At 33.7% G+C, this 23,388-nt stretch overlaps 2 protein-coding genes across 3 annotated transcripts; one reads left to right on the plus strand and one right to left on the minus strand.

The window, feature by feature from the left end:
- The first annotated feature begins 5,990 nt into the window (after positions 1 to 5,990).
- LOC132049795 (wax ester synthase/diacylglycerol acyltransferase 11-like) lies at positions 5,991 to 10,088 on the plus strand. Of its 2 annotated transcripts, none has more exons than XM_059440730.1 (7): positions 5,991 to 6,300; positions 7,420 to 8,034; positions 8,241 to 8,307; positions 8,779 to 8,867; positions 9,035 to 9,244; positions 9,374 to 9,511; positions 9,668 to 10,088. In XM_059440730.1, the coding sequence occupies exons 1-7, from the start codon at positions 6,064 to 6,066 to the stop codon at positions 9,830 to 9,832; spliced, it is 1,521 nt and encodes a 506-aa protein (XP_059296713.1). In that variant the 5' UTR covers positions 5,991 to 6,063; the 3' UTR covers positions 9,833 to 10,088. The 2 variants fall into 2 exon arrangements, with proteins under 2 accessions (XP_059296713.1, XP_059296720.1); XM_059440737.1 differs by having other exon boundaries at positions 8,782 to 8,867.
- A 7,462-nt stretch (positions 10,089 to 17,550) lies between these two features.
- On the minus strand, positions 17,551 to 21,044 carry LOC132049810 (BTB/POZ domain-containing protein At5g48800). The gene is made up of 4 exons (XM_059440748.1): positions 20,602 to 21,044; positions 20,432 to 20,498; positions 18,820 to 19,971; positions 17,551 to 18,237 (listed from the first exon to the last, which is right to left on the minus strand). The coding sequence occupies exons 1-4, from the start codon at positions 20,670 to 20,672 to the stop codon at positions 17,719 to 17,721; spliced, it is 1,809 nt and encodes a 602-aa protein (XP_059296731.1). The 5' UTR covers positions 20,673 to 21,044; the 3' UTR covers positions 17,551 to 17,718.
- Positions 21,045 to 23,388: the final 2,344 nt, after the last annotated feature.

The following is a 23,388-nucleotide window of genomic DNA, read 5'->3' on the forward strand; positions in this document are numbered from 1 at the left end:
ACTCTGTATAATTAATCAAACACCTGGCACACAAGGAAATAAGCTAATTGAATGCCTAGGAACCATTCAAAAATTTAGGAGCTAATCTACATTATTCCAGGTCAATGACATGTTTAGTGGGAAGTCTATTTAGTTAAATTGCGACTTCCTAGCTAACTTTCGGATTATGCAATAAATATAAAGATAAAATTGGAAGAGAAAAAGAAAATGACTATGATCTCACATCTTAAACTTAATGCCCATTAGCATTTTACTTATCATTATCAAGATTTTGGGTCACTTACTAATGAATTTAGCACGATTTCCTTTTTTTTTTTTTTTTTTTTTGTGTTGGTCTTTAATTTTTGCCCCTTATAATAAATAATTTTTTCTCGAGGCATAAATTTATATTTTGATACTATCTCTAAATTGTCTTTTGTAATAAATAACAGTGAGAATATTCCAAAAAATTAGATTCTTCCATCCGTTCATCGGTTTCATTTGCTCCGTTGTCAGCCATCTGGTGTGCCATTTTTATTCCTTATAGAAATTATGTCCGGCGGGGTATAAGTTTTTTTTTTTTTCCTCTCTCCGCTAACTTGGATAGTAGTAATGGGAATCTCTCTGATGAAAAAACAAGTAGTAACTAAATTCAGGAATTCAATAATACCCCAGATTTTCGCACTCAAACAGTCTGTTGAAATTCGAAATTTCAGATTCACGGCCAAACTGCAAATGAGTCTTGAAATGCTCTTCAACTTTGCTTAATCCAATATCAAATCAGTGTAATATTGACAATATGTACTTCAAACAGTCACTGCCCAAGGATTTTTAATCCATAACCAAATGCAACTTTAATTATTAAAGCCTCCGTCTCGAGCAACTATGAACCAGCAGTAAGAAGTTAGTAATAATAATTTTGCCTCTAATTTCTTCAATTCAGTTTTGCATTCTTGATTTTTAGCAAACAAGTATAATATCCAACCAATTTTACCAACAAATCTTCAACGAACTTGATTTTCGGACCCAAAATTCCAATTCCAAATATTCTTCAAAATTCCCACTTGAATCATCAAACAACATAACTAAAGTTATTTATAGTATCCCCACAGATCCGAAAGAATGACAGGTTGAACTGGATGGTTCTTTAACGCAAATCGTTAGTTTTTGACGCAAATAGTTATTTTTTGACACAAATAGTTAGTTTGAAACAAAAGTGCACTACTTTTGCATAGTTAAATGACGACTATTAGTGTTCTAGGTTAAAGAATAGGGACGATTTTGATTCAAAGTCCAAACACAAGAGGCTGTTAGAGGATGTAAAGACCCTCCTCCTTATAATTAATCAAACGTCTAGCACACAAGCGAATAAGAAAATTGGATGTCTCTCATCACAAACTTGCACAAATTAAATGTGTTTGTAATTTTTAGCATCGCATTAAAGTAGTTTGAAAGTGACCATTCAAAATTTAGGAGCTAATCAACATTACTCCAGATGTAGCTTTTAGTTGGGAAGTCTATTCAATTCAATCGTGGCTCCCTAGGTTACCTTCCGAATTATGCAATATAAAGCTAAGCTCACAAACTATGATCTCACATCTTAAATTTAATGGCCATTGTTGATTCACTGAATTTCCAAAGATTTCGATTCACTTATTAGTTCACTTTTTTCTTTTCCTTTTTCTTTTTTCAAAAGCCGCCTTGAGATGGTGGGGATTGGGCCCGAGGGAGTAGTAATTTCTCCAACTGCCAGAGAGAAATGGCACAACCAAGACTATGACCTCACATCTTAAATTTAATGCCCATCGCTGTTTCAGAAATTATTCAAGTTTTTCTTTTTGGAAAAGTCACATAAATACAAGTTTTTGAAAACTAATTTAAAATCATTACAACTACTTTCATCTTTTTGGGAAAGTCACATAAATACAAGTTTTTGAAAACTATAAGGCAAACTTTTAGTTATGCCTTACGAAAAAGTTCGGCCTTATGGGGAATACTTTTAGTTATGCCTTAGCTTCCGAGTCAGCATGGGCGGAGCTTTCATAATTCAAAACTTGCTTATAAGTAAAATTTACGCTTTATGAAAAGTTCGCACGATAGAGATCCGACTTTTAGTTATGCCTAAAGGCAAAGTATGCGGCATAAGGCATAACTTTTTGCAAAGCCTTGCCTAGCGATTTTTTTTTTTTTTTTTTTTTTTTTTTTTTTTTTTTTGAGGCGGCGGGAGTTCAACCCGAGCCTCGGGGTATTTTCGGCCACCTTTTTCGAGCGAAGGGCAAAACTTAAGACGAAGCAAATTTGAGGGGCAAAATTTAAAGACCACCCCAAAAGAAGGGCAATCCGCGCAAAAAAATGTAGTAATTCCTCCAATTGTCAGAGAGAACATGGCACAAGGATAACCAATAGACTTGGAATAAAGGTTTTAATTTAATTGCACTAACTAACGACTTTTAAATGCAGATTTAAGGTTCTTATTCCATTTTATTTATGTTTGAGGAATTTAACGTGTATATTATCACTAAGGCAAATTTTGCATTAAGCAAAAGTTTGCCTTGTTTTGCAAGGTACTTTTAAAAAAAAAAAAAAAAAAAAAACTCTGCTGGGATTCTACAAAAGTTAGTCTTAGGCCTAATTTTGCTACGAAATTTCGCCTTGCGGTTTTTTTTTTTTTTTTTTTTTTTTTTTTTCGAACCCAAAACCTTGGTATTTAAGCGAAAAATCAAGTAAAATAAATTTGAGCGGCAAAAATTAAAGACCACCCCCCGAATAAGGACAATAGTGAAAATTGCCCCTAATTATGTGGCTCATCTTGTCCCAGGAGTAGCTTTGTATGATATAATTGTCATAATTAAGAAAAAGAAAGGTTTGTTAGTTATGTGGTAATTAAAGATTTATAAGAAAACAAACATAGAAATTAAACTTGGTACAAGTTGGATATTGTGTTATGGCCTATTATTTAGCGAATTTTAATCCAACTCATCTTAGCCCAGGTCATCTTTGCATTGTTGACCTGCTTGTTTCTTAAATCGATCTATTTTGGCATGCTCAAATTCACTCTCAACTTGCCCACATGACACCCCTGCTACAGGAGGTGCTAGAAGCAATGCGACAATTTTTTTTTTTTTTTTAACTAAATTTATTTAAACAGCTTATATAGATCTTATTTGAAAATAGATCTTGCAGAAAAATAATATTTGGATTTCGATTCACATGAACTAACGGTCCACAAAGGCCTCATCTTATTATGACACATACTAACTTGTATTAATACTCCTAGTAATAACTACTCCCTTCGTCCCACAAAGATTATCTTACTTTTCTTATTAGTTTGTCCTAAAAAGATTGACACATTTCTATATTTAAAAACAATTTAACTTTATGAGATGATTTACAGTCACACAAATATCTAAGGCTTGTTTTGGACTAAACATTTCATAAGTGTTCCTTTATTTCTTAAAATCCGTACCAAGTCAAACTAAGATAATCTTTTTGGGACGGAGGGAGTGCAGGGCCATCTCAACAAGATTGAGGGTCTCAGGCCAAACTTCATAGATAGGCCCTAATTTTTTTTATTTTATTTTTTATAAAAAAAAAGAAAAGAAAAGATCGTCATATATATTTTTAGGTGTGTAGGAGACTTGAGAATTTTCAAGTCATTTGGTACGCAAACTAAGTTATCCCGGTATTATAGTCCTGAGATTATAATCTCTGGACTAATTTATCTCAACTGGGAGGTGCGATAAAATAATACCAAGCTTAAATGATAGATGGGCTATCCAAGATTAAGTTTGGGATAAATCTTATACCTTGATTGGTTGAGATAAATTTATACCTTCTACCAAACAAGGTATAAATTTTATCCCAAATTTAATCCCGGGATATCCCACCTTATCCCGCGTACCAAACGATAAGCGTACAAGAATAATAAAAGGGAGAAGGAAATAAGTAAATATGGGCAATAGAATAGTTGCCCAAATAAATAAGGATACTACAAATCTACAATTACCTAGAAAAGCTTTTTCATTCCCTCAATTATCTTTGTGCCAACGGTAACCACTCCCCTATAAAAGGGAAGAAATTACTATTGTACTTTTCCTACAAAATAACCCCCAATTAATGCGGGCCCCCCGTCCCCAATAAACGGGAGAAGTTACTTTATACATTCATTTTTTGCGCGGATTGCCCTTCTTTTGGGGTGGCCTTTAAATTGTGCCCCTGTATCATGGTCTTTAATTTTGCCTCTATTTGTGGTCTTTAAGTTTTGCTCCTTCAACTTGAAAAGGTGGGCGAATACGAGGTTACGGGTTCGAACCCCCGGCTGAACATAAAATAAAAAATATATTTCGCAAGGCAAGAGTGGAGGCGTGTATACCGGATCCGACATACACTTTGAAAAAACTAAAGTTATGTCGGATCAGGCATAACTAAAAGTCGGACCCATAAGGCATAACTTTTCCTTAGGCACATAATTTAGTTATGCCTTATGGGGAGGCGGATGTTTAGTTAAGGCATAACCAAAAGTATACCCCAAAGGCGGACTTTTCCTTAACCCTGTTTGGATGGTGGTTTCTGGGTTCATTAATGTATGATTTTGTGAAACCATGTTTTGTTTCCATTGTTCTTAAAATTATGTGGTATGGTGTTGTAAACCTGTGGTTCATCCCGTAGTTATATAACCATGAAAAGTCACAATTTTTGTAATCCGCAATTTTGGTGGTTTTTCCGTGGTTACGTATTTTATTTCTCCGTTATACCCCACTCCACTCTACCCTACCCCACCCACCACCATCTACCCTACCCCACCCTCATCCCACAACCACCTCGCACACCACCACCCTCCCCACACCCACTACTACCTATCTCTACACCACCCACCCTCCACCACCCCCACCCCTACCCTCTCACTACTCCACCCCACCCCCCCATACCCACACCACCCACTACCCCCGCCTCATCCCCTGACCACCCACTCACACACATACCCCTTCACCACCCCTACCCAATACACTTATTTTTTAAAGTTTCTATTTTATTCTTTACTGTTTTATTAATATATATAAACTAATTTCTAATTAAGAGTTAAGGGTATTTTAATAAACTTACAAGTTATTTTACGGTAACATACGATCAAATCAAACAATACAAATGTTATTAAACACAACAAGCGATCTGATCTATCAAACATTGTGTTCAATAATACGTACAATATAATACAACACCATACCATGCCATACCATCACACATTAATAACCACGGGGAAACAACCCGTCCAAACGAGAGGGGTAAGGCATAGACTTGGTCTTATAAGGCAAACTTTTAGTTATGCGCGCGCTTATGGGGTATACTTTTAGTTATGTCTTTAAACTTTATACATAACTAAAAATACTTTCACATTTTCCTTAATGCATAACTAAAAGTTTGTCTTGAAAAGTAAAAAAAAAAAATATATATGCCGCGAGGCAAAGTCTGCCAGAGGGGGCAGAGCGAAATTCAAACTCTGTCTTGCCAATATTTTTTACATTTTTAGTGACGGGGAGTTCGAACACGAGGCACATGAGGTTTTAGGCAAAGGGCAAAACTTAAAGACCGATGACAATTTGAGGGGCAAAATTTAAAGACCACCGCAAAAGAAAGACAATTCTGCGAATTGCCCTTATATATTTTCTCAAATATATCTCTTCAAACTTCAAGGTTAACGTAGGATTACAATTTTTTTAAATAGTAAAAAAAGAATATATATATATATATATTGGGTCTTTAAAAAAAGTGGGGCGCTAGGCCATTGACTTACCTCCTTGCCTATCAGCCGGCCCTGAGGGAGTACATTCTAATAAGAGCAAATGTTTCTAAACCATAACTTCCCCGAAACTAGATTATCAGGACAGTTGTGCTTTAATGAGAGCTCCCTTTCACGTTTTAAATCTGTCTACTCAAAGAAAAAAGAATCTATCTCTATGTGCATCAAATAAATCTTACTAGCTTCTTCTATAAATAGCGGCATTGGAGCCTTCTAATCAGCAATATTCGCCTAGTATTTGGGTTAATCAGAAATCATCACTTCTAAATATTGGTTCTAGCTTGGATATGGAGCGTGGTGGAAAAAAAATGATTCTGAAACCTATCCTAATATCAAAGAATTTAAATGAAAATGGAGAAGAAGAAGCAATGTTACTGAGTCCAACTTCTCAAATGTTTCATGAGCCTGACTACAATGTTTACGTCTTAGCCATTATGGGCTGGAAAGTACCAATTGAGGTTGACTCCATGAAAGCAGAACTACAACGCACCCTGCTTAAACATCCACGCTTTTCCAGTTTGCAGGTAAGCTAGCAATGAAACTCATGGCCGGCTCTAAGGTAAAGCTAACAAAGCAGGTGCTTTGGGGGCCCCATTTTAAGTAATTAATAGTAGGTTTATAAGTTTTCTCTAAGAAAATATTAAATACTTTTAATAGAAAAGTAATTTTTTTACTGTAATTTTTTCGATTGTGAATAGCGTGTTCATTCGAATTCTTAAATCATTGCCATAAACATGTACGAAAAGTCATAATTAAAGTATTAAAGTAATATTATTTTAAACTCCATCGATAAGAGATGCTTTTATTGAAAATAGTATAAGTTAGTGAGGAACCAAAAACTAAAAGTAAAGCTAATTGTATAGCAACATACGAACTTGAAAATTTTGAGTTTTTATTGGGTATGACTATTTGGTACGAGATATTATTTTTTGTTAATTCAGTTAGCAAAAGTTTACCATAAAAAAATTGAAGCGTATGGAATTTTTTCTGATTTTCTGTATGGTGGTAACATATTGAGATCATTAAATGACAAGAATTTTAAAATATTTCCTTAACCTTGAATGTTTTATAAAACATAGTAATCGCTCACTCACCCCGATATTGATGGTCTAGACTTAATTTCTGAACTAGAAATGTTAAGAGAAATCATACAAGTAGATAATAATCTAATCGATATACTCGATCAAATAAAAAGACTTGCTTTTTTTCAAATGCTTATATTGTTTATAGAATAATTTTAATAATTCTCTAATAGTTGCCTCAACGGAAACATGTTTTTCAAAATTAGAATTGATAAAATCTTACCTAAGTTCAATAATGCCTCATAAATATTAATTGGATTGACTATTACTAATTGAAAAAGAATTATTAGAATGAATTGATTATAAAAAGAATAAATATATTTGCATCTCTACAAACTAGAAGAATAGAATTAAAATCAAAATATATATTAAAGCTTTTTTTTTCTTTTAATTTAAGCCCTCACATTAAATTATGGCTTTAGGCCCCTAATGTGCTTGAGCCGCCCCAATTGAAACTGATACTCATAACATATTTATCATAATCTTGCATAACAGATAATTAAAGTTCACAAGGTTTTCTTTAATGTTTCTACTTAAGAATTTGTGTTGAAACGTCAACAGGTCATGGATGAGACTGATGGCAGCGGAAAAATGAGATGGGTTCCCACGACAGTGAACATAGATGATCATATCATAGTGGCCCAGATCGCCCATGATAATATGGATACCGACAAATTGGTCGAAGAGTATATATCAAGCCTAAGCACAACAAATGTTGACATGTCGAAACCTCTATGGGATTTTCACGTCCTTAACGTGAAAACCTCTCATGCTGAGGCAACTTCTATTTTCCGTATTCATCATTCTATTGGGGATGGAACTGCCCTCATGTCCCTCTTACTCTCTTGTTTTCGGACAATTTCGGATCCTACTTCTCTGCCCACACTCCCATTTTCTTCTTCTTCTAAGGATAAATCAAATTTATCACTAAGAAATAACAGAAAAACAATTTGTTCGCTGATGTGGCAGTACCTAATAAAGTTTTGGTTGCTCATAAAACTTTGGTTCAATACAGTTGTTGATGCTTTTCTGTTTATAGCGACTGCACTCTTCTTGAAGGACTCTGAATCACCTTTCACAGCTACAAGAGGATATAAGTGGTCCACTCGTCAGAAATATATTTACCTGACGATTAGCTTGGACGACATTAAATTTATAAAGAATGTGACAAACGGTGTAAGCATATATATAAACCTTATATATCCAAGGTTGACCGTCATATTTATAGTCCGTTTGACCAAGCTAAAAAAAAAAAAAATGACTTTCCAGAAATTTGGCCAAACAATATAATCTTTTCACGGTTTTGAACTCTTAATTTGTCTCTGACCTAAGCTCATGTTTCCTTTTTTTTTTTTTTTTTCCTTCCTTTCTTGTAAATTTAGACGGTTAATGACGTTGTACTGGGGATAACACAAGCAGCTATGTCTCGTTATATCCATCGAAGATACGGTAAGTTAATCTTCTCAATCAGGATACTGTATATATACTTGTAACAAATTTACAAGGATTTTCGAGAGATCACCCATCAAAATATATAACATTTTATAAAATATATGATAGGCATTAATCGAAAGAATAAGTAAATAAACAGAATAGAAAAATGAATCTTGTCTCAAGAGCTATAAATTATGGTAGTTGAGAGTCATACCTTTACTTTTTCTATATTATTGGTTAAGGAATTCAAATTGAAAGTGAATTTAATTTCTGGTTGCTCGTAACAGCGTAGAGTTTTTTTTTTTTTTTTTTTTTGTACGTGTGTGTGTAATATATATGCTCATACACAAATAATCAGGAAATTAAGGATGAAATATAATCAAGATATATCCAATTTGGTCGGGGTTTGTTTTGGAAGGGGGAAGGGGTTAAAATGCTTTCAACCATGCTAATTAATCTATCTATAATTTGTTTCTTCTTAATAAGAAGCTGAAGGCAAGAGGAAGTTTTCACCGGAACGAATGAGATGTAGAGCCAATGTTATAGTGAATCTGAGACCAGCTTTAGGGGTCCAAGTAAGTATTTTTTTATATATACAAATGAAAATCTTCCAATATTCTTTATAGGGTTCACTTAGAAATAATAGCTTAAAGATTGATGTATAATTGTGTTATTGCTATGTAAAAATATTAGATTGTATGTGTGCCTAATCAATAAAATTTACATGATCATATGGCTACAGACATTAGCTGAAACGATTGAGAAAAATGTCAAAGTGATACAAGGAAACTGTTTTGGCTTTGTCATATTTCCCTTAACTATAGCCGAATTCTCTAATCCTCTGGATTATGTTCGCAAATCTAAGACATCAATGGATCGAAAGAAGCATTCCCTTGGGTCTCTATGCACCTTTTACTTTTCAAAGCTTTTTCTCAAGTTCTTTGGCTTTAAGGTACTCAAATTCATCTCTTTACACCTTAAAACTATCAAAAAGTATTGAGATAATTGATTTTTCCCCTTTCCTTTTAATTGTCGTTGGAATCTAAATGTAATTTTTTCTTTTGTTTGGTGTGGCACCTAGGGTGTTGCAAAACTTGCTCAAAGAGTTCCCTTCCAAACAACACTAGCCATGTCAAACGTAATAGGTCCGCTTGAAGAAATTTCTTGCGCAGGCCATCCATTGGTATTCGTTGCCCCAACATGCTCTGGCTATCCCACTGTACGTTTCTTCCATCAATCAAACAACTATATTTCAATTATAGACGAGTTTTAAATAAGTTATATGAATCTTCTAAATATCGTTATACTTGAAGGAAAAAAAAAGAAGTAAACTACTAATTAGGCCAAATTCGCTAAATGCAAATGCATATTGTAGGGGATAATGGTTCATGTGTGTAGCTATGCCAAGAAGTTGACATTTGCTATTGCCGCTGATGAAGGAATAATTCCAGATATGAACCAGCTAGGCGATGATTTTGTTGATTCATTCATGCTCATCAAAGAGGCTGCTCTCTCACAATTGAGAACCAAGGCTGACTAGCTCATCACACATTTGAAAGATCCTCAATATTTGAAACGTCGTCCTTATGTGATGATTAACGAGTACAATATGATATGTAGACTTATTGCTCAAAGCGTTATTTGATTATGTAATATTATTGTAGTACATCGTCATGCTGTAGAATTATTAGTGCTATCTATAATAGCACCATCTGAATAATGCTAGTGATACTGCTAGCTGTCATATCTGTAATGATGCATGATTTCTATCTATAATATTCCCCTTATTGACAAAAGGAATTACTTATTATCCTTGTGTACCAATGTTTTCGTCAACAATAATATGCTATCAGCAATGAATTCTGGAGAACCAAACTGGCGACAACCAACTCAACCGATTCCTGCAGCCAACGCGAACCTGCCACCTGTTCGACAAAATGCTCAGTGGACCACCTTCCCCTTCACTCAAGCCATCGTATGCAATTTAATTGCAATCAAATTAACAAAAAGTTTAGTTCGCATAACTACTATTAATTGTAGTTGCCTTACAAGTGATCTGATTGTGTTTTTTGGCAGCGTTAATTCATATTTTAGATCTTAAATTAAACTAGTAGGAAAATTGGTACTCGTTTGTGCATTTAGCAGGAGTAGCTAGTAAAGTCTGTTCGCACAAATAAGGTACTACAAATTAAGCATATAGAAAAAGTGCTTTTGTGTGCACTATTTTATCAGATAAGGTAGAAGTTACTATGAAACGAAAAAAATTGCTCCCTTACAAAATCATTAAGGGCATGTTTGGGAAGCCACCCAGGTAATTGGAATTAGGTGTAATTGAGTGTAATTACGGTTTGCCTTGTTTGTTTGACGATTAATTACCTGATTAGGTGGAAATTGGGTGTAACTGAGAAGGTGTAATTACACTCTACAATTCTCAAGGGGGTGCTGAGAATTGGGTGTAATTATACCCTGTAATTAAAGGTTTACTTTTTAGTTTCTTTTTTTTTTGTTTTATTTTAATTTATTTTCTTTTTTAATTTATTTTTATTTCTATTATTTTAACTTCTTTTTAATTTTTAATTATTTTTATATTATTATCTTTCATTTCCTTTTTTCTCACACCCAACCTTTACTTCTTGTGATTCGACGTAATTGCTTGTATTTTTTTTTTAATTCATTTAGCATAACTGTATTATTATTCTAATTTTTGAAACTGCACCTATTGGTATTAGAAAGAATGAGTCCTTAACAAACTTGACATATAATGAGTGATGTTATTAAAGTAGAATTTTGTTGCGAATGAGGTTATAGACTTATATTTTCCCTTTCTGTTAAATTATATTTACTTAAGTTACATTGGAACTTACTTATGTAATGTTAGAATTTGACATAAAGGTATTATGTTAAACTTTTTTTTTTTTGGATTTTGAATTTAGTTTATTTGTTTTATTATTAATGACTTGTTATTTCACATTGCATGCTGTTTAGTTTTCACTTACAGTTGATAATTTTTTTTTTTTTTTGTCAAACATTTGCATAATGTTATGGCATTATATTTATAAATATTAATTTTTTTGTCAACATCCAATCCATGACGTTCTCACAAAAAATTATGCTATTAACTTTTATAATTAATTAAAATTAAAATATTATTAATGTGAAAAATATATATCAATTATTTTTTTACAATATTAATTACAAATATATGATTATTAATTGATATATTTCGAGAAATAATGTGTTGTTGTATACATTATTTAATATCATTTATAAGGCACATATTTTTCAAGTATTAATTTTTAATTTTTGATAATTAAATTTTGTTTTTAAATTAAACTAACTGTTTAATTACACTTGTACAACCAAACAATACACTTCTAATTACATTGTAACTAGTAAATTGACCCGCGCTTCGCGCGGTTATCAAAATCTTATTAAATTTTTAAAATTAATTCCTACATTTAGCTTAAATAATTTTTTTCAATAAAGAAAATGCATAATACAATTATAATATGCATGAAAAATTGAACTAATTTGGTAATAAACATAAGCCTTGGATTAACAGGAAGAAAAGAACTACACAAAAAGAGAGCAACAAAAGAGAAATAAGCACAAAAAAAGTTATCTACGGTTTTCTTTGATAAACACTTCCAATTGAGATGAACATATAACATTGGAAATTAAATCTATGTTTAAATAAGTCTTAATACTACAACAATTAATATTCAATATATATCTTTCCTTCATTCTCCTTAAATCTTCCATTGATCTTCTTATCTCTACCATCCTTCAAAATACATTCAACTATTTCTCATTCACTTTCATCTTCTTAGACTCTGTGCCCATAAACATAAGAAAATAAAATTAAGAAGGAAAAAAATGAAACCTAAGCAGCAATTTTCAAATCAATTGAATGGACCAAAAAAAACTACTATGAAATACATATATGTGTGGAGATTCCAACGGTTCTTTTGAACTATAATTCAAGGTTGTCAAACATAAGCTTGCTTTAAATGTCTTAAGGGTGCCACATCACTTTTCTATTGCCCACAATGATATATCATTTATTCACGAAATTAAACGAAAGTGAGATAAAATAGAAGTAATTAATGATAAAGTAACATAGAATAAAGAAATTAGATAGATTTAAAGAGAATTTTGAATGAATACATTATCTCTTTAATTAAAGAGTTGGGTGATTTTTTGGGGAATTCTGTGAAGGTGTGTATCATCTTTGACAATGCTAATTATGGGAAAGTTAACGCTGATTATAGGGAATTAGTGGGTTCAAATAAAAGGAATAAAAAGCAAAAACATTGAGGTAAAAGATAATAAAGATTTATGTTTTTACATTTAAAAATAAAGGAGGAAACATATTAATAGAACACTTACTTTCCTCTCCACACCAGTTAAATTCTCAGTTTTCCTCCTCGAATCTCTTTTGCAAAATTATCATTTTTCTGAAAAATGCCGTTTTTTTTTTCCTCAGTTAACTTTCCGTATCATTCCTATAATAATTATAAACATTTAATGAGGGCAAACAATAAGTGGGTGACATCATATATGCACAATAGAGAAAATTTTAAAAGACACAGAAGCATACCCAAAAATAGAAGCCAAAGTACTGTTAAAATTCAAAAAGTAAATTAATAATAAGGATAAATAAAGAGAAAGAAACTCTATATTAATATTTCAGTAATGAAAAAAGAAATGGCAGTGAAAAATCATAAAGGCAAAATCAACTGTCTTACGTATATTAAAACAGATCAATATAGAAGTAGTACCAATGTTATTAATTGGAGAAATGCATAGCGATAAGGAGGAGGAGGAGGCGTAGGTTGTGGGTTATGTAGCAATAACGAAGTGAGAGATAGAGGCAAAGTTGCGACGCTACTGCTTTAAAAAGGCAGCCTATAGAAACGGCACAAAAATATGCCGAAAGGAAATGTCCGTTTGTTTTTTGACTAATTAACTAATAGGAGTTAAAATGGATTAAAAGGCCAAAATTCTAAAAAAAAAAAAAAAGATAAATGAAAACCCTGCATTTAGTTGTGCCACGTCAGCGGGCCTATATCCTGCTTTTATATATATATATAAGATTACGTGATGACAAACAAACAAGTTGTAATTGCAAAATTGGTGTATAAAATTAATTTGAAGGTTTTCAATTTGTGTTGAAACGTTAACAGGTTATGGATGAGAGTGATGGCAGCGGAGTAATGAGATGGGTTCCATGACAGTGAACATAGATGATCATAATACCCTGAATCGCTCCTCTTCAGTTACTTTCTCTCCATTTTCATCTAGTGAATACTTAAATTTTGACACCTGTATTATTAAAATTGTAATTTGTTCTTAACCCTGATTACTTTGGCATCTTACTAGATCTCTTAATTTCTTCTTCACCTTCCAAAATTCTCGCCAACATTTTCCTTCATCGCTTTATTTCTTTTAGATCTCTTCCCCCTTCCCTTAATTTCCACCACAAAATTGAAGTTGGTGACATATCCAAGCTCTGCTTAAATGGAGGAAGTTAAAAAGGATATAATCAGAATTAGAGCAGAGGAAGAGAGAAGAAAAATAGTACTTGTAGACTATTCCCAGGAAAACATTTTTATCATTCATTATGAACTCTACGTACGCATCTCTTAATAAATAACAAATGAAGTGCAAAATTTATCATTGATACCTATATTAATTGGTTCAGAGTTTGAATAGACATGAAAAATGATTTGAAATGACTAATTAATACTACGGGTAAAATAGGAAAAATATATTTTTCACTTGATATATTAAAGTGACAAGTAAAATTAAAAATTTATTTTTAAGATAAACCGTACAGTAGACAAGTAAAAGTGGACCGACTGTGTATTATGTAAAAAGAATATTTATGTCTTCTTGATTTAACTCAGACCTGTAATAGGAAACTTGGTATACTCAATAAATGAAGTTTTTACAAGTGAAAGAGAGCTACAAGATCCTGGACTGCAAGCATTAATGGCATCCAATTCTTGTTTCTCTTGGATTCTAGTATTCTATTCTTCTATCATTATTTTGCAAAAAAACTAAGATCGTAGGACATCGAAAAAGGGTAGAGCTTTCATTGATTCACTTGTTTTATTTACCAACCAAATAGTGTTAAATAAAAAGTTCATTTCGAAACAAGACGGATGACTTCAAATTCATTAAAATTCAATAGAGAAATCAATTTAAATTAAAAGTTCTCATATAGATGTCAAATTCTTAATGTTTCAAGTACTAATGAGAATCAGAGAATGAGAAGACGATTATGCATGTGGGTGAGACTGGGTTCTTGAAGAGGAGAGGAAGGATGAAAGAGAAATAACTTAACCATGGTTAAGACCAAACAGATTTGGGTCATTAAAATCTTAATTAGACAGGTGTCAAAAATTGAAGTATCCCACTGGACAAAAATGGAGAGAACATAACTGGAGAGTAGTCAATTGACATGAAAGGTTGGGATTATTTTTAGCTTATTTTATGTTGTATTCTTTATTAAAGGTAATGTTAAGATACGGAGCCAATTCTTTAACTGAAAATAGTGTCAGCTGTGAATTCTCTCACCATGGGATATCACTTTTGAGTAAGACAATATATGCATAGAGTGCATTGATTTTTTATTTTATCAGTTTGTAACATTAATAATTGATTCTTTTCATGTAAGAAATTAACCAAGTTTAACTCTATAAATAATTAATAAACAAGTATTAAATGTAAAATAAGAAAACAAATATGACATTTGGCACAACTTGCTATGTCTGCTTTCTCGGAAGAAAATGAAAGCTAGAAGCAATCCCAACTTTCATGTTTATAAGTCCATGTGTCAGCCACCCGAAGGTACATTGATAATTACTTGAACAAAGACTAATGGAGCGGAGCCAAACCCGTATCAGTAAATAATACTTATATGACATTACTCACAAGAACTAGGTGCAAGGTAAGCCCCGGGGTGGGAGGCATAAATGCCTTCCTCTTTAGGACCGACCAAATTCATTAAATACTTTAATTCTCTAATATGTTTAAGAAAATAAACATTCTTAATTTCACAAAAACTTGGCGAACATGCTATCTAATGATATATCTAGAGGAAGAATTCATTTGTTACAAAAAGTATAATCATGCAACACTAGCATCATGTAACACTACCTAATTCTATTTCTAATTCTCTCTCTCTCTCTCTCTCTCTCTTAATATCACTCAATTTTATCTTTAGCAGTAATATAATTATGTTTGAAGTGTTTCAGAGAATGTAACCATCCTCCTCTTATAATTAATCAAACGCCTAGCATACAAGCAAATAAGCAAATAGGATGTTTTTCATCACCAACTTGCAAAAATTAAACGTCTGATATAACTTTTAGCATCGAGTTAATGTTTTTCGAAAGTATCCAGTCAAAATTTTAGGAGCAAATCTACATAATTCAGATGTGACATGTTTAGTTGGGAGGTCTATTAATCTATCTAGTATATATATAAGGAGACCCCTTTGAGTTTCTACACTTTATTTTGCTTTACTGCCATTGCACTTTCACATTGAGACCTCTTTAGTTCTCTCTGTATTTCACTTGTTTACACATTACTGGTCTTAAGTGTACGTGCGAATCGCGTGAATCAATAAATAATTTAAATAAGAAGAATACATTTTTCTTTAAAATATCATTCAAATGCATTCTCGAGGTAGGATATCTAAAAACAATATCTAGTCAAAGTAAGTTCACAATTTTTAGAAGTGAGTAAAAAGAATAAATTGTTCGTCATATTTGGGCTACATAAATTTATAATTATTTCAAAGTTTCAAATATTAAAGATTAATTGTCATTACAATTTTACATGATATGATTATAGCTTAATTTATTTCCTCAAGGTATAAATATGGTAAATAAGAAATAGATTATATAAGGTAAAATGTTAATTAGTTTAAAATTTATTAGGTTTAGAAGATTTTTTTGTTTTTATGAAAATAGAATTCCCCACCAAACAGTTCGACCCCAATACATAGCATATTACAGCACCGAAATTCAATTTCATCCTTAACATCATCCATTGTAATTTTGACATTAAGGCTTGTTTCAACAGTGTTATCCAGATCAACGCCATCAGCAATTAGGTGAATTAATAGAAATAAGGGTTCAACTGAGGGCAGAACCCTATATTTCAGGTTGAGCTGTTGCTTCCTCTTAAGTCCTATACTTGTGAATAATCGTCGTCTTGATGTTTTTAGAATACAAATCTTAAAGGGAAAACAGTTCCTAAAAAACCATGCAAACCGTAAGCCTTTCTGATTGGAGTTCATCCTTCGAGGGAAATAAGTCAATGAATAATCCTGGAAAGCTTCACTTTGCTCATCTAAACGCACCTCTCAAGTCGACAGCTGGCGTGACTCCAAACCATCTTAGACATGGTAAACACCCCAGCAGGTTTCAGAACTCACCATGGTATGGTGCGAGTTATGAGGAGGACGATTTTAAGGAGAACAGAAATGGACATGAAAATTTCTCTGAGCAGTCTATGGATGATTCATCCTTTGATAGTACATTTATGCACTCTAAAAGATATTACTACAGCAGCAATTGTTATTGTCCCACATCGCGAGTAGTCAACTACCATCATCGGTATACGATAAGTTCCAACCAAGTTGACCTGAAATCTTGTTTGTGAAAGCCGGATGGTGAACGAGGGCGGCTCAATCTAAGGGTGATTTTTGGCATGCCAATTGTTACTAAACCGTGAAAGAGTTACTTCCAAGTTAATTTTGATGAAAAGAATATTACCATTGAGGTTCTAAGAATATTACCAGAGAAATCACTCCAAGTTAATTTGAAGAAAGGAATAAATAAATAAAAAAGAAGGAAAATGAGAAACAATTTGATGAAAGAGGGAGCAAAAATATGGACTCAAAGGTTCAGTGTCATCATGGACTTGTTAATTTTTGAGAGGGGAAAAGAGTCGATGAACCACTGGGAAACCTGATCTTGATACATGTAGGAATAAACAAACTTCCATGCTTCTTTTATTAGGAGCTATGAAAATGATTTGCTGATAGTGAAAAAAGCAAGAAACAGAAAGATATTCAACAACAAAAACAAGTGTATTTGTCATATGGCTATGTCAGGCATGTGGAGTTTTTTTTCGTATAAGGTGCTATATTTGTCCTATTTTGTAAATGACATTTATCAATGTGTATAACTGCAACATCCGTCTGGATATCATATTTATCAAAACTCAAAAAAAAAAAAAAAAAAAAAAAAAATACTTTAGTTCATTGACAAAGGCAAAATCTCACATGCTAAAGCATATCTCTAGAGCTCATATACAAGATAATAGAGATTACAAGTACAATTTGCAGTTACTTACTAGGAGCAGCCAAAACCTATTCAAGTATTTTTATGTAACAGGAAAGTTTGCCAGTCATGTTCTTTCTGTAAGCTTAGAATCAGTAACTTGGGATCTCTTTGAGGGAGAACTTGATTCCCTGGAAGAACTATGTCCAAAGATGTTCAACTTGCCAATCGTTTTTGTGAAGGAATTCATGAATCTCCGGGAGTTAGATTTTTCCATATTTTTCTTCATACAAACATGATCTTTCTCCAGGTCATTCAATCTCATCCTAATTCGTGCTAGTTCAAGTTTTAGTTCCCTGTTTTCTCGTCTTAGAGAAGCATAATTATCCCTGGGAGACATAGCTGCACTTAGAGCACCACTATTGATCCTCCACGATTGGTGCATTGGCTTATGATCATCATCAGGATAAGAACAAAATAAGGCATTTCGAAGCCTCATTTGCTCGTAATAAAGAACCTGTACAATTGATTGGAGTGGGAGGCGTTCATTTTGTGCAGCGTGTGCTCCAGCTTCTTGTGTTAGCTTCTGAAAGTCAATCAGCTTGCATAGTCTCCTCCTATCTGGATCTGATAAGCCTTGATGAGCCTGAATTTTCCATGGATGTACATCCATGATCAGTCAAAAGTAATAAGTTAAGGAAGCTCTACTACTGGATTAGATATATGGACTTATTAGGTTAGAATATCATGAACTCAATATGCAAAGAAAGCAGGGATAGTTACATTTTTGGACCATTCAAAAGAACAATAGCCAGCAAATGTATAAGTTTTGTATATCAAGTATAAATATACATATAATATACATACTGCATCCTCAAAATATCATAAATATACATAGAATGTACACAATCAGTACATCGATTCAGTATATTTGGCTAGCACCCGTAATTAATTTCGGCCAACGGGCCAAAAATGAAAAACGACCCTTTAAAGTACTTAATCCCCTTCATAAAAAGGTAGCGTATTCGTTTAAGTCATTAGCAAACAGATCAGTAAGAAACAATACAATATTCTAATTTGGAACCATACCCATTTAAGTCATTATAAAATGGTTAGTTTTCAAAGAAACAAGAACCATAATTTTTCTGCTGCCATTAAATTTTAAAACAGGTACTCAAACCAATAAAGTTTTCTCAGAAGCACATTTCAAGAAATTTGATGTACATACTTTGAGGTAGACATCAGTTGCTCGGTAAAGTCCATCATGGGTGGTACGAGCATGTGCTGGTAAACTTTCGGCAATTGCAATGAACTTGTTCAGCTTTAGGTTAGCATCAGGTGCAATTTCAGCCAGGTAACTGTCCACCAGTTTAGCGACTTTGAATAATGCAGTTTGGGATGGCGAAGTAAGAGGGCTATCAGACTCAAATACTGAGACATTATCCATGTCTTCGTCACTATCTTCCAGCTGAGAAAAATTAACCAAGATCCTATGCACTGTGTCAATATCGAATAATGTGTCACCAGCATTACGAAAAGAAGGAATCAGAAGATCATCCAGAGTAGCTATGTCTAATTGAGATCCTATTCGCCTCTCAAGATCAAGTCTACAAGCAACCGTGCAGTCAAGCATCACAGCACTTCTCAACAGCCCGAAAAGAAAGGTTATTGGAACAACCAATTTCTCAACGGGCATAAGGCTAACAATTGTCTCGACCACGACTTTTTCATGGCCATTATTTGAACCAGAAACCACATCAGCTTTGGACTTCTTTGTCAACTCCTTCTGGGCGTAGTTAACTAGTGATGCTGCAATACTTTCAGGCCTAACACCGCGACATTTCATTGCTGTTATGACTCGTTGGTACAAGTCGATACGAAGAACTGACAAATCCTCTATCCACCAGTCTCCTTCACACTTAGCTTGGCGGTTCATATGGAGTCTACCAGAACTACTATATTCCAAGCGCGAGAAACTTGAAGCAATTTGCTCCACGCAAGCTTTAGAGGCTACAGCATCGATACATCGGGTAACTATTTTCAGCTCATCAGCCAAAGGGAGTAGATTTTCGCATTGTTTTAGGACTTCAACACAGATTTCAAGATTCTTGGTTACAACAACCTCAAGATATTCTTCAGCTCGGGAACCGAGGTTGTTCTTTGAATACTCATCAGTCATCTCAAGATAATCAGATACACAACAAAGCTGAGCAACATTTGCAGGTGTAATCTCAAAGTTAACACCATAGCAAAATTTGGCTGCAAGCTCAAATGATTCAGGTCCACCTGGTAGGCTAAGTAGCTCAATTCTTGAAATATCAGAATCCCTGTGCCCTGCTACAAGCTTCCGAATTCTCCCACTCCTCGACACAAGAGGAAACTGCATCACATGTCTCTATGTTAGGAGCTTACAACTATAAGGGGTTGTATGGTTGTTGAGTAGAGTTATGCGGGTATTAGTAATGCAGGGTGTAGTTATGCAAGGTTTAGTTATTCGTGTATTAGTTACTCCATCTTCTATCCTGCATAACAATGCTACAAAACATGGTACAAGTTATACAAGATTTATTTTAATACATGAATAAATCACCTCCTAACCAGAAACCAAACGACCCCTAACAGCATGGCTTCTGTACCACAGGAAGCTTTGAATCAGTTTAGTGAGGAAAGGGAATAGTATGAATCACCTTCCAAAAAGAAATCTTTTCTACCTTGTTTTTCATTCTTATAAGTTGTGAATTACTTCACAAAATCTATCACTAGCAAGACAGTGAACAGCTACAAACAAGACTCACAGAGGAATAGTACTTATTAGGAGAATAGAGAATTGAAAGAATTACCTTATGCAATGAAAATATGCCACCATCTACAACTATTGATATATCACTTGGAACGTCTCGAAACGCCCTACACCAGATCAAATTGGCTGATTAGCAATAAGACATGAACATGTTATTCTAGCCATGTTACACAGATAAACCAAAAAAAAAAAAAACTATTTAACACAAACCATTCATTATAACGTTGATGCCGCGAACACTTGGCGCTAGGCAGCTGGGAGTGGTGTTTCTCCATGGCCATAATGAAGAAAAAAGACAGAGGAAAAACTGAGAGTTTGAGAAAAAGAGAAGAAAGAAGGTGAAGGTTGTTAAAGAAGGCAAGTAATGAGGAGGGGACAAAGACACAGTGGAAAACATTGATGTTGGTCTACTTCTTTGGCCATTTTTGCGTTAAACTGTTTGTGCTCAAATCATAGTTTACACTTGTCCAAAGTAATGGGCCTCTCTTGTGGGTCATGTCCTTGATAGTACCAATAATAAAAAAAGAAAATACCCCATTAACTCTCTTTGTACCATTTATATATTCTTATTGCTGTAGCATGAAGTAATACATTTGATTGTGCAGAAAAAAGTAGTAGTTTATCAACTTTGTTTCAGTGGAAACAGAGAAAGTGAAGAAAACACTCAGTTAAAGATGAGGAGAAAGAGAACACAGGGAAAAAGGCGGGAAGTAAAAGGTCGTTATTCTGTTGACATATTTTACTCTTTGTCCCTTAACTTTCATCATTGCTGCTTTCTCCTTTTGACATTTCAATTCAAAAATACTATTCACTGTTCGAAATTCACCTCGTGCTCTCAATTTTAGTTCTCAAAACTCGAACGTGAGGATTTCGCATAATAATGAAAGAATTCTACTATTCTACCAGACTTATGTTATGCTGAAAAGATAATGGTCAAGAACACAACTGAACTATCATTTTTTTTTTTTGTGACTTTCACACTGCAACTATCAATTATTCCTTTTTTCTATTTGAACTATCACCATCTATGTATTAATACACCTATGGTGATAGTTCAGGTAGGAAAAGGGAACAACTAGTAATTGGCCTTGTCAACTTCGCGAACAGCTGATTGTTGGGGTATGAAACTCGCAAAACAATGATAGTTCAAGTTTGTTTTTTACCATTAACTCAAGAAAGAAAGCATTGTATTAGATAAGAGGGGTTGCTAGGTGGTAACATCTCCCACCTCCAACCATAAGGTTGTGACTTCGCGTCACCAAGAGCGCAAAAGGTGGAGCTCCTAGGGAGGAGTAAAAAAAGTAATGTATTAAGTGTTTTTCTTTTTTGGCTGTTCATATAGTCAAAATATGATAATAGGTGCAAGTGTTATGATAATTCAACGTCTTCTCTTTGCAGATAAAAACAAGCTATGACAAAAATTGTGATCCATGAACTGGATAACTAGCCAAAAGTCCATAGTTAAAAGAAAAAAAGAATAGTGTTAACTATCTATAATTTATTTAAGTTAATTTTTGAAGATTTCGTCTGAGAGTCAAAGCTTAGAAAAGCTAACAAATCTTGACAATACAAAATCTAGCTGTACGAAAATAACTCCCTACCACCCAAAGGGAAAAAAAAAACAAAAAACCAAAAAAACAAAAAAAAAAACAAAAAAACGAAGCCAGTGGCTGTGTGCTGTAAATACGAATAATTGGGAGCAAATTATTGAAAGGAGAAAAAAAACACGTTCATAATATTGGACAACGGTTGAGACTATTGGAATATTTATTACTACAACATAAGCTAAAAGGCAAAATACATCAAATTAACCCTAAACTATACTCAAAATATCGATGTCACACTTAAATTATACCGGTGAACCGGTGACCTAATACACACTCGAACATCTTAAAAGTGAATTATTTTACTCCCTGAACTGCTGATGTGACGCAAAATATCAAAATAAAAATAAAAAGGCGCGTTTTGCTTCGAATTTTTCATTTTTTTAATTTAAAGATTTAATTTTTTTTAACCCCACCCCACCCCACGCTCACCCGCCCCTTTCTTCTTCATTTCCTCCCACCCCACACTTCTTCTTCTTCATCACGCCCCCCCCCCCCCCCCCACCCCCCCCCCCCCCCTTTCTTCTTCCCCCTCCCCCAGGCCTTTTCTTCTTCACGCCCATTTTCCATGTCTTCTACTTCATTTTTTTCTCATCACACTTCTCTACAAATTAATTTCTTCATCAATTCATTTTTTCTCATCAAACCCATCATAAATTCCACCACCCCTCTTCATCTTCAAACCCAATTTTTGTTCTCCATCTTGAACCACGCCCCCCACCCACCTGCTTTCCTCTTCTTCTTCTTTTGAAAACCCCCTCATTTTAACTACCCTATAGGTATTATATTTTCAAAGAGGCGAGCTGCGATTTTGATGGCGGGTTTGGTGATGGGTGTAAAATTTACAGTGGTTCTTGCAATTTTGGATGGTTTCAATGGTGGTGATTTGATTCCAGTGGTGAATTTTGAATTTATGGTGGTAAAATTATTTTCCTGCGTACTAACTTTTAAATTAATGGTTAGGCATGGAATGCTTATGTCTTTTTCTCTTGCTGGTGCCTTGAGAATACAAAATGGCATGTGGTGAATTTGATTCCAGTGGTGAATTTTGATTCCAATGGTGGTGATTTGATTCCAGTGGTGAATTTTGAATTTATGGTGGTAAAATTAATTATGTCTTTTTTTTTTTTTTTTGATGGAGAAGATAAGTATGATACTTGGCATCGCGTGGAACGCAGTAGTGACAAATTCATGAGAAATTTAGACTTTCGAAGAGCTACGATTGATTAAGCTGTGAATCTAGTAGTGGTGGTCGGTTATTATATCCATGGTGGTTGAGTGGTTGCATTTTTTATGAATGTGAAGGAGAAGCAATTAAATGACATGGATTTAAAAAAAAAAAAAAAAAATTGGCAGTTTATTGATGTGGCATTGACGTGGCGGCGATACGGCG

Source organism: Lycium ferocissimum, chromosome 1 (assembly GCF_029784015.1).
Source record: "Lycium ferocissimum isolate CSIRO_LF1 chromosome 1, AGI_CSIRO_Lferr_CH_V1, whole genome shotgun sequence".
Lineage (NCBI taxonomy): Eukaryota > Viridiplantae > Streptophyta > Magnoliopsida > Solanales > Solanaceae > Lycium > Lycium ferocissimum.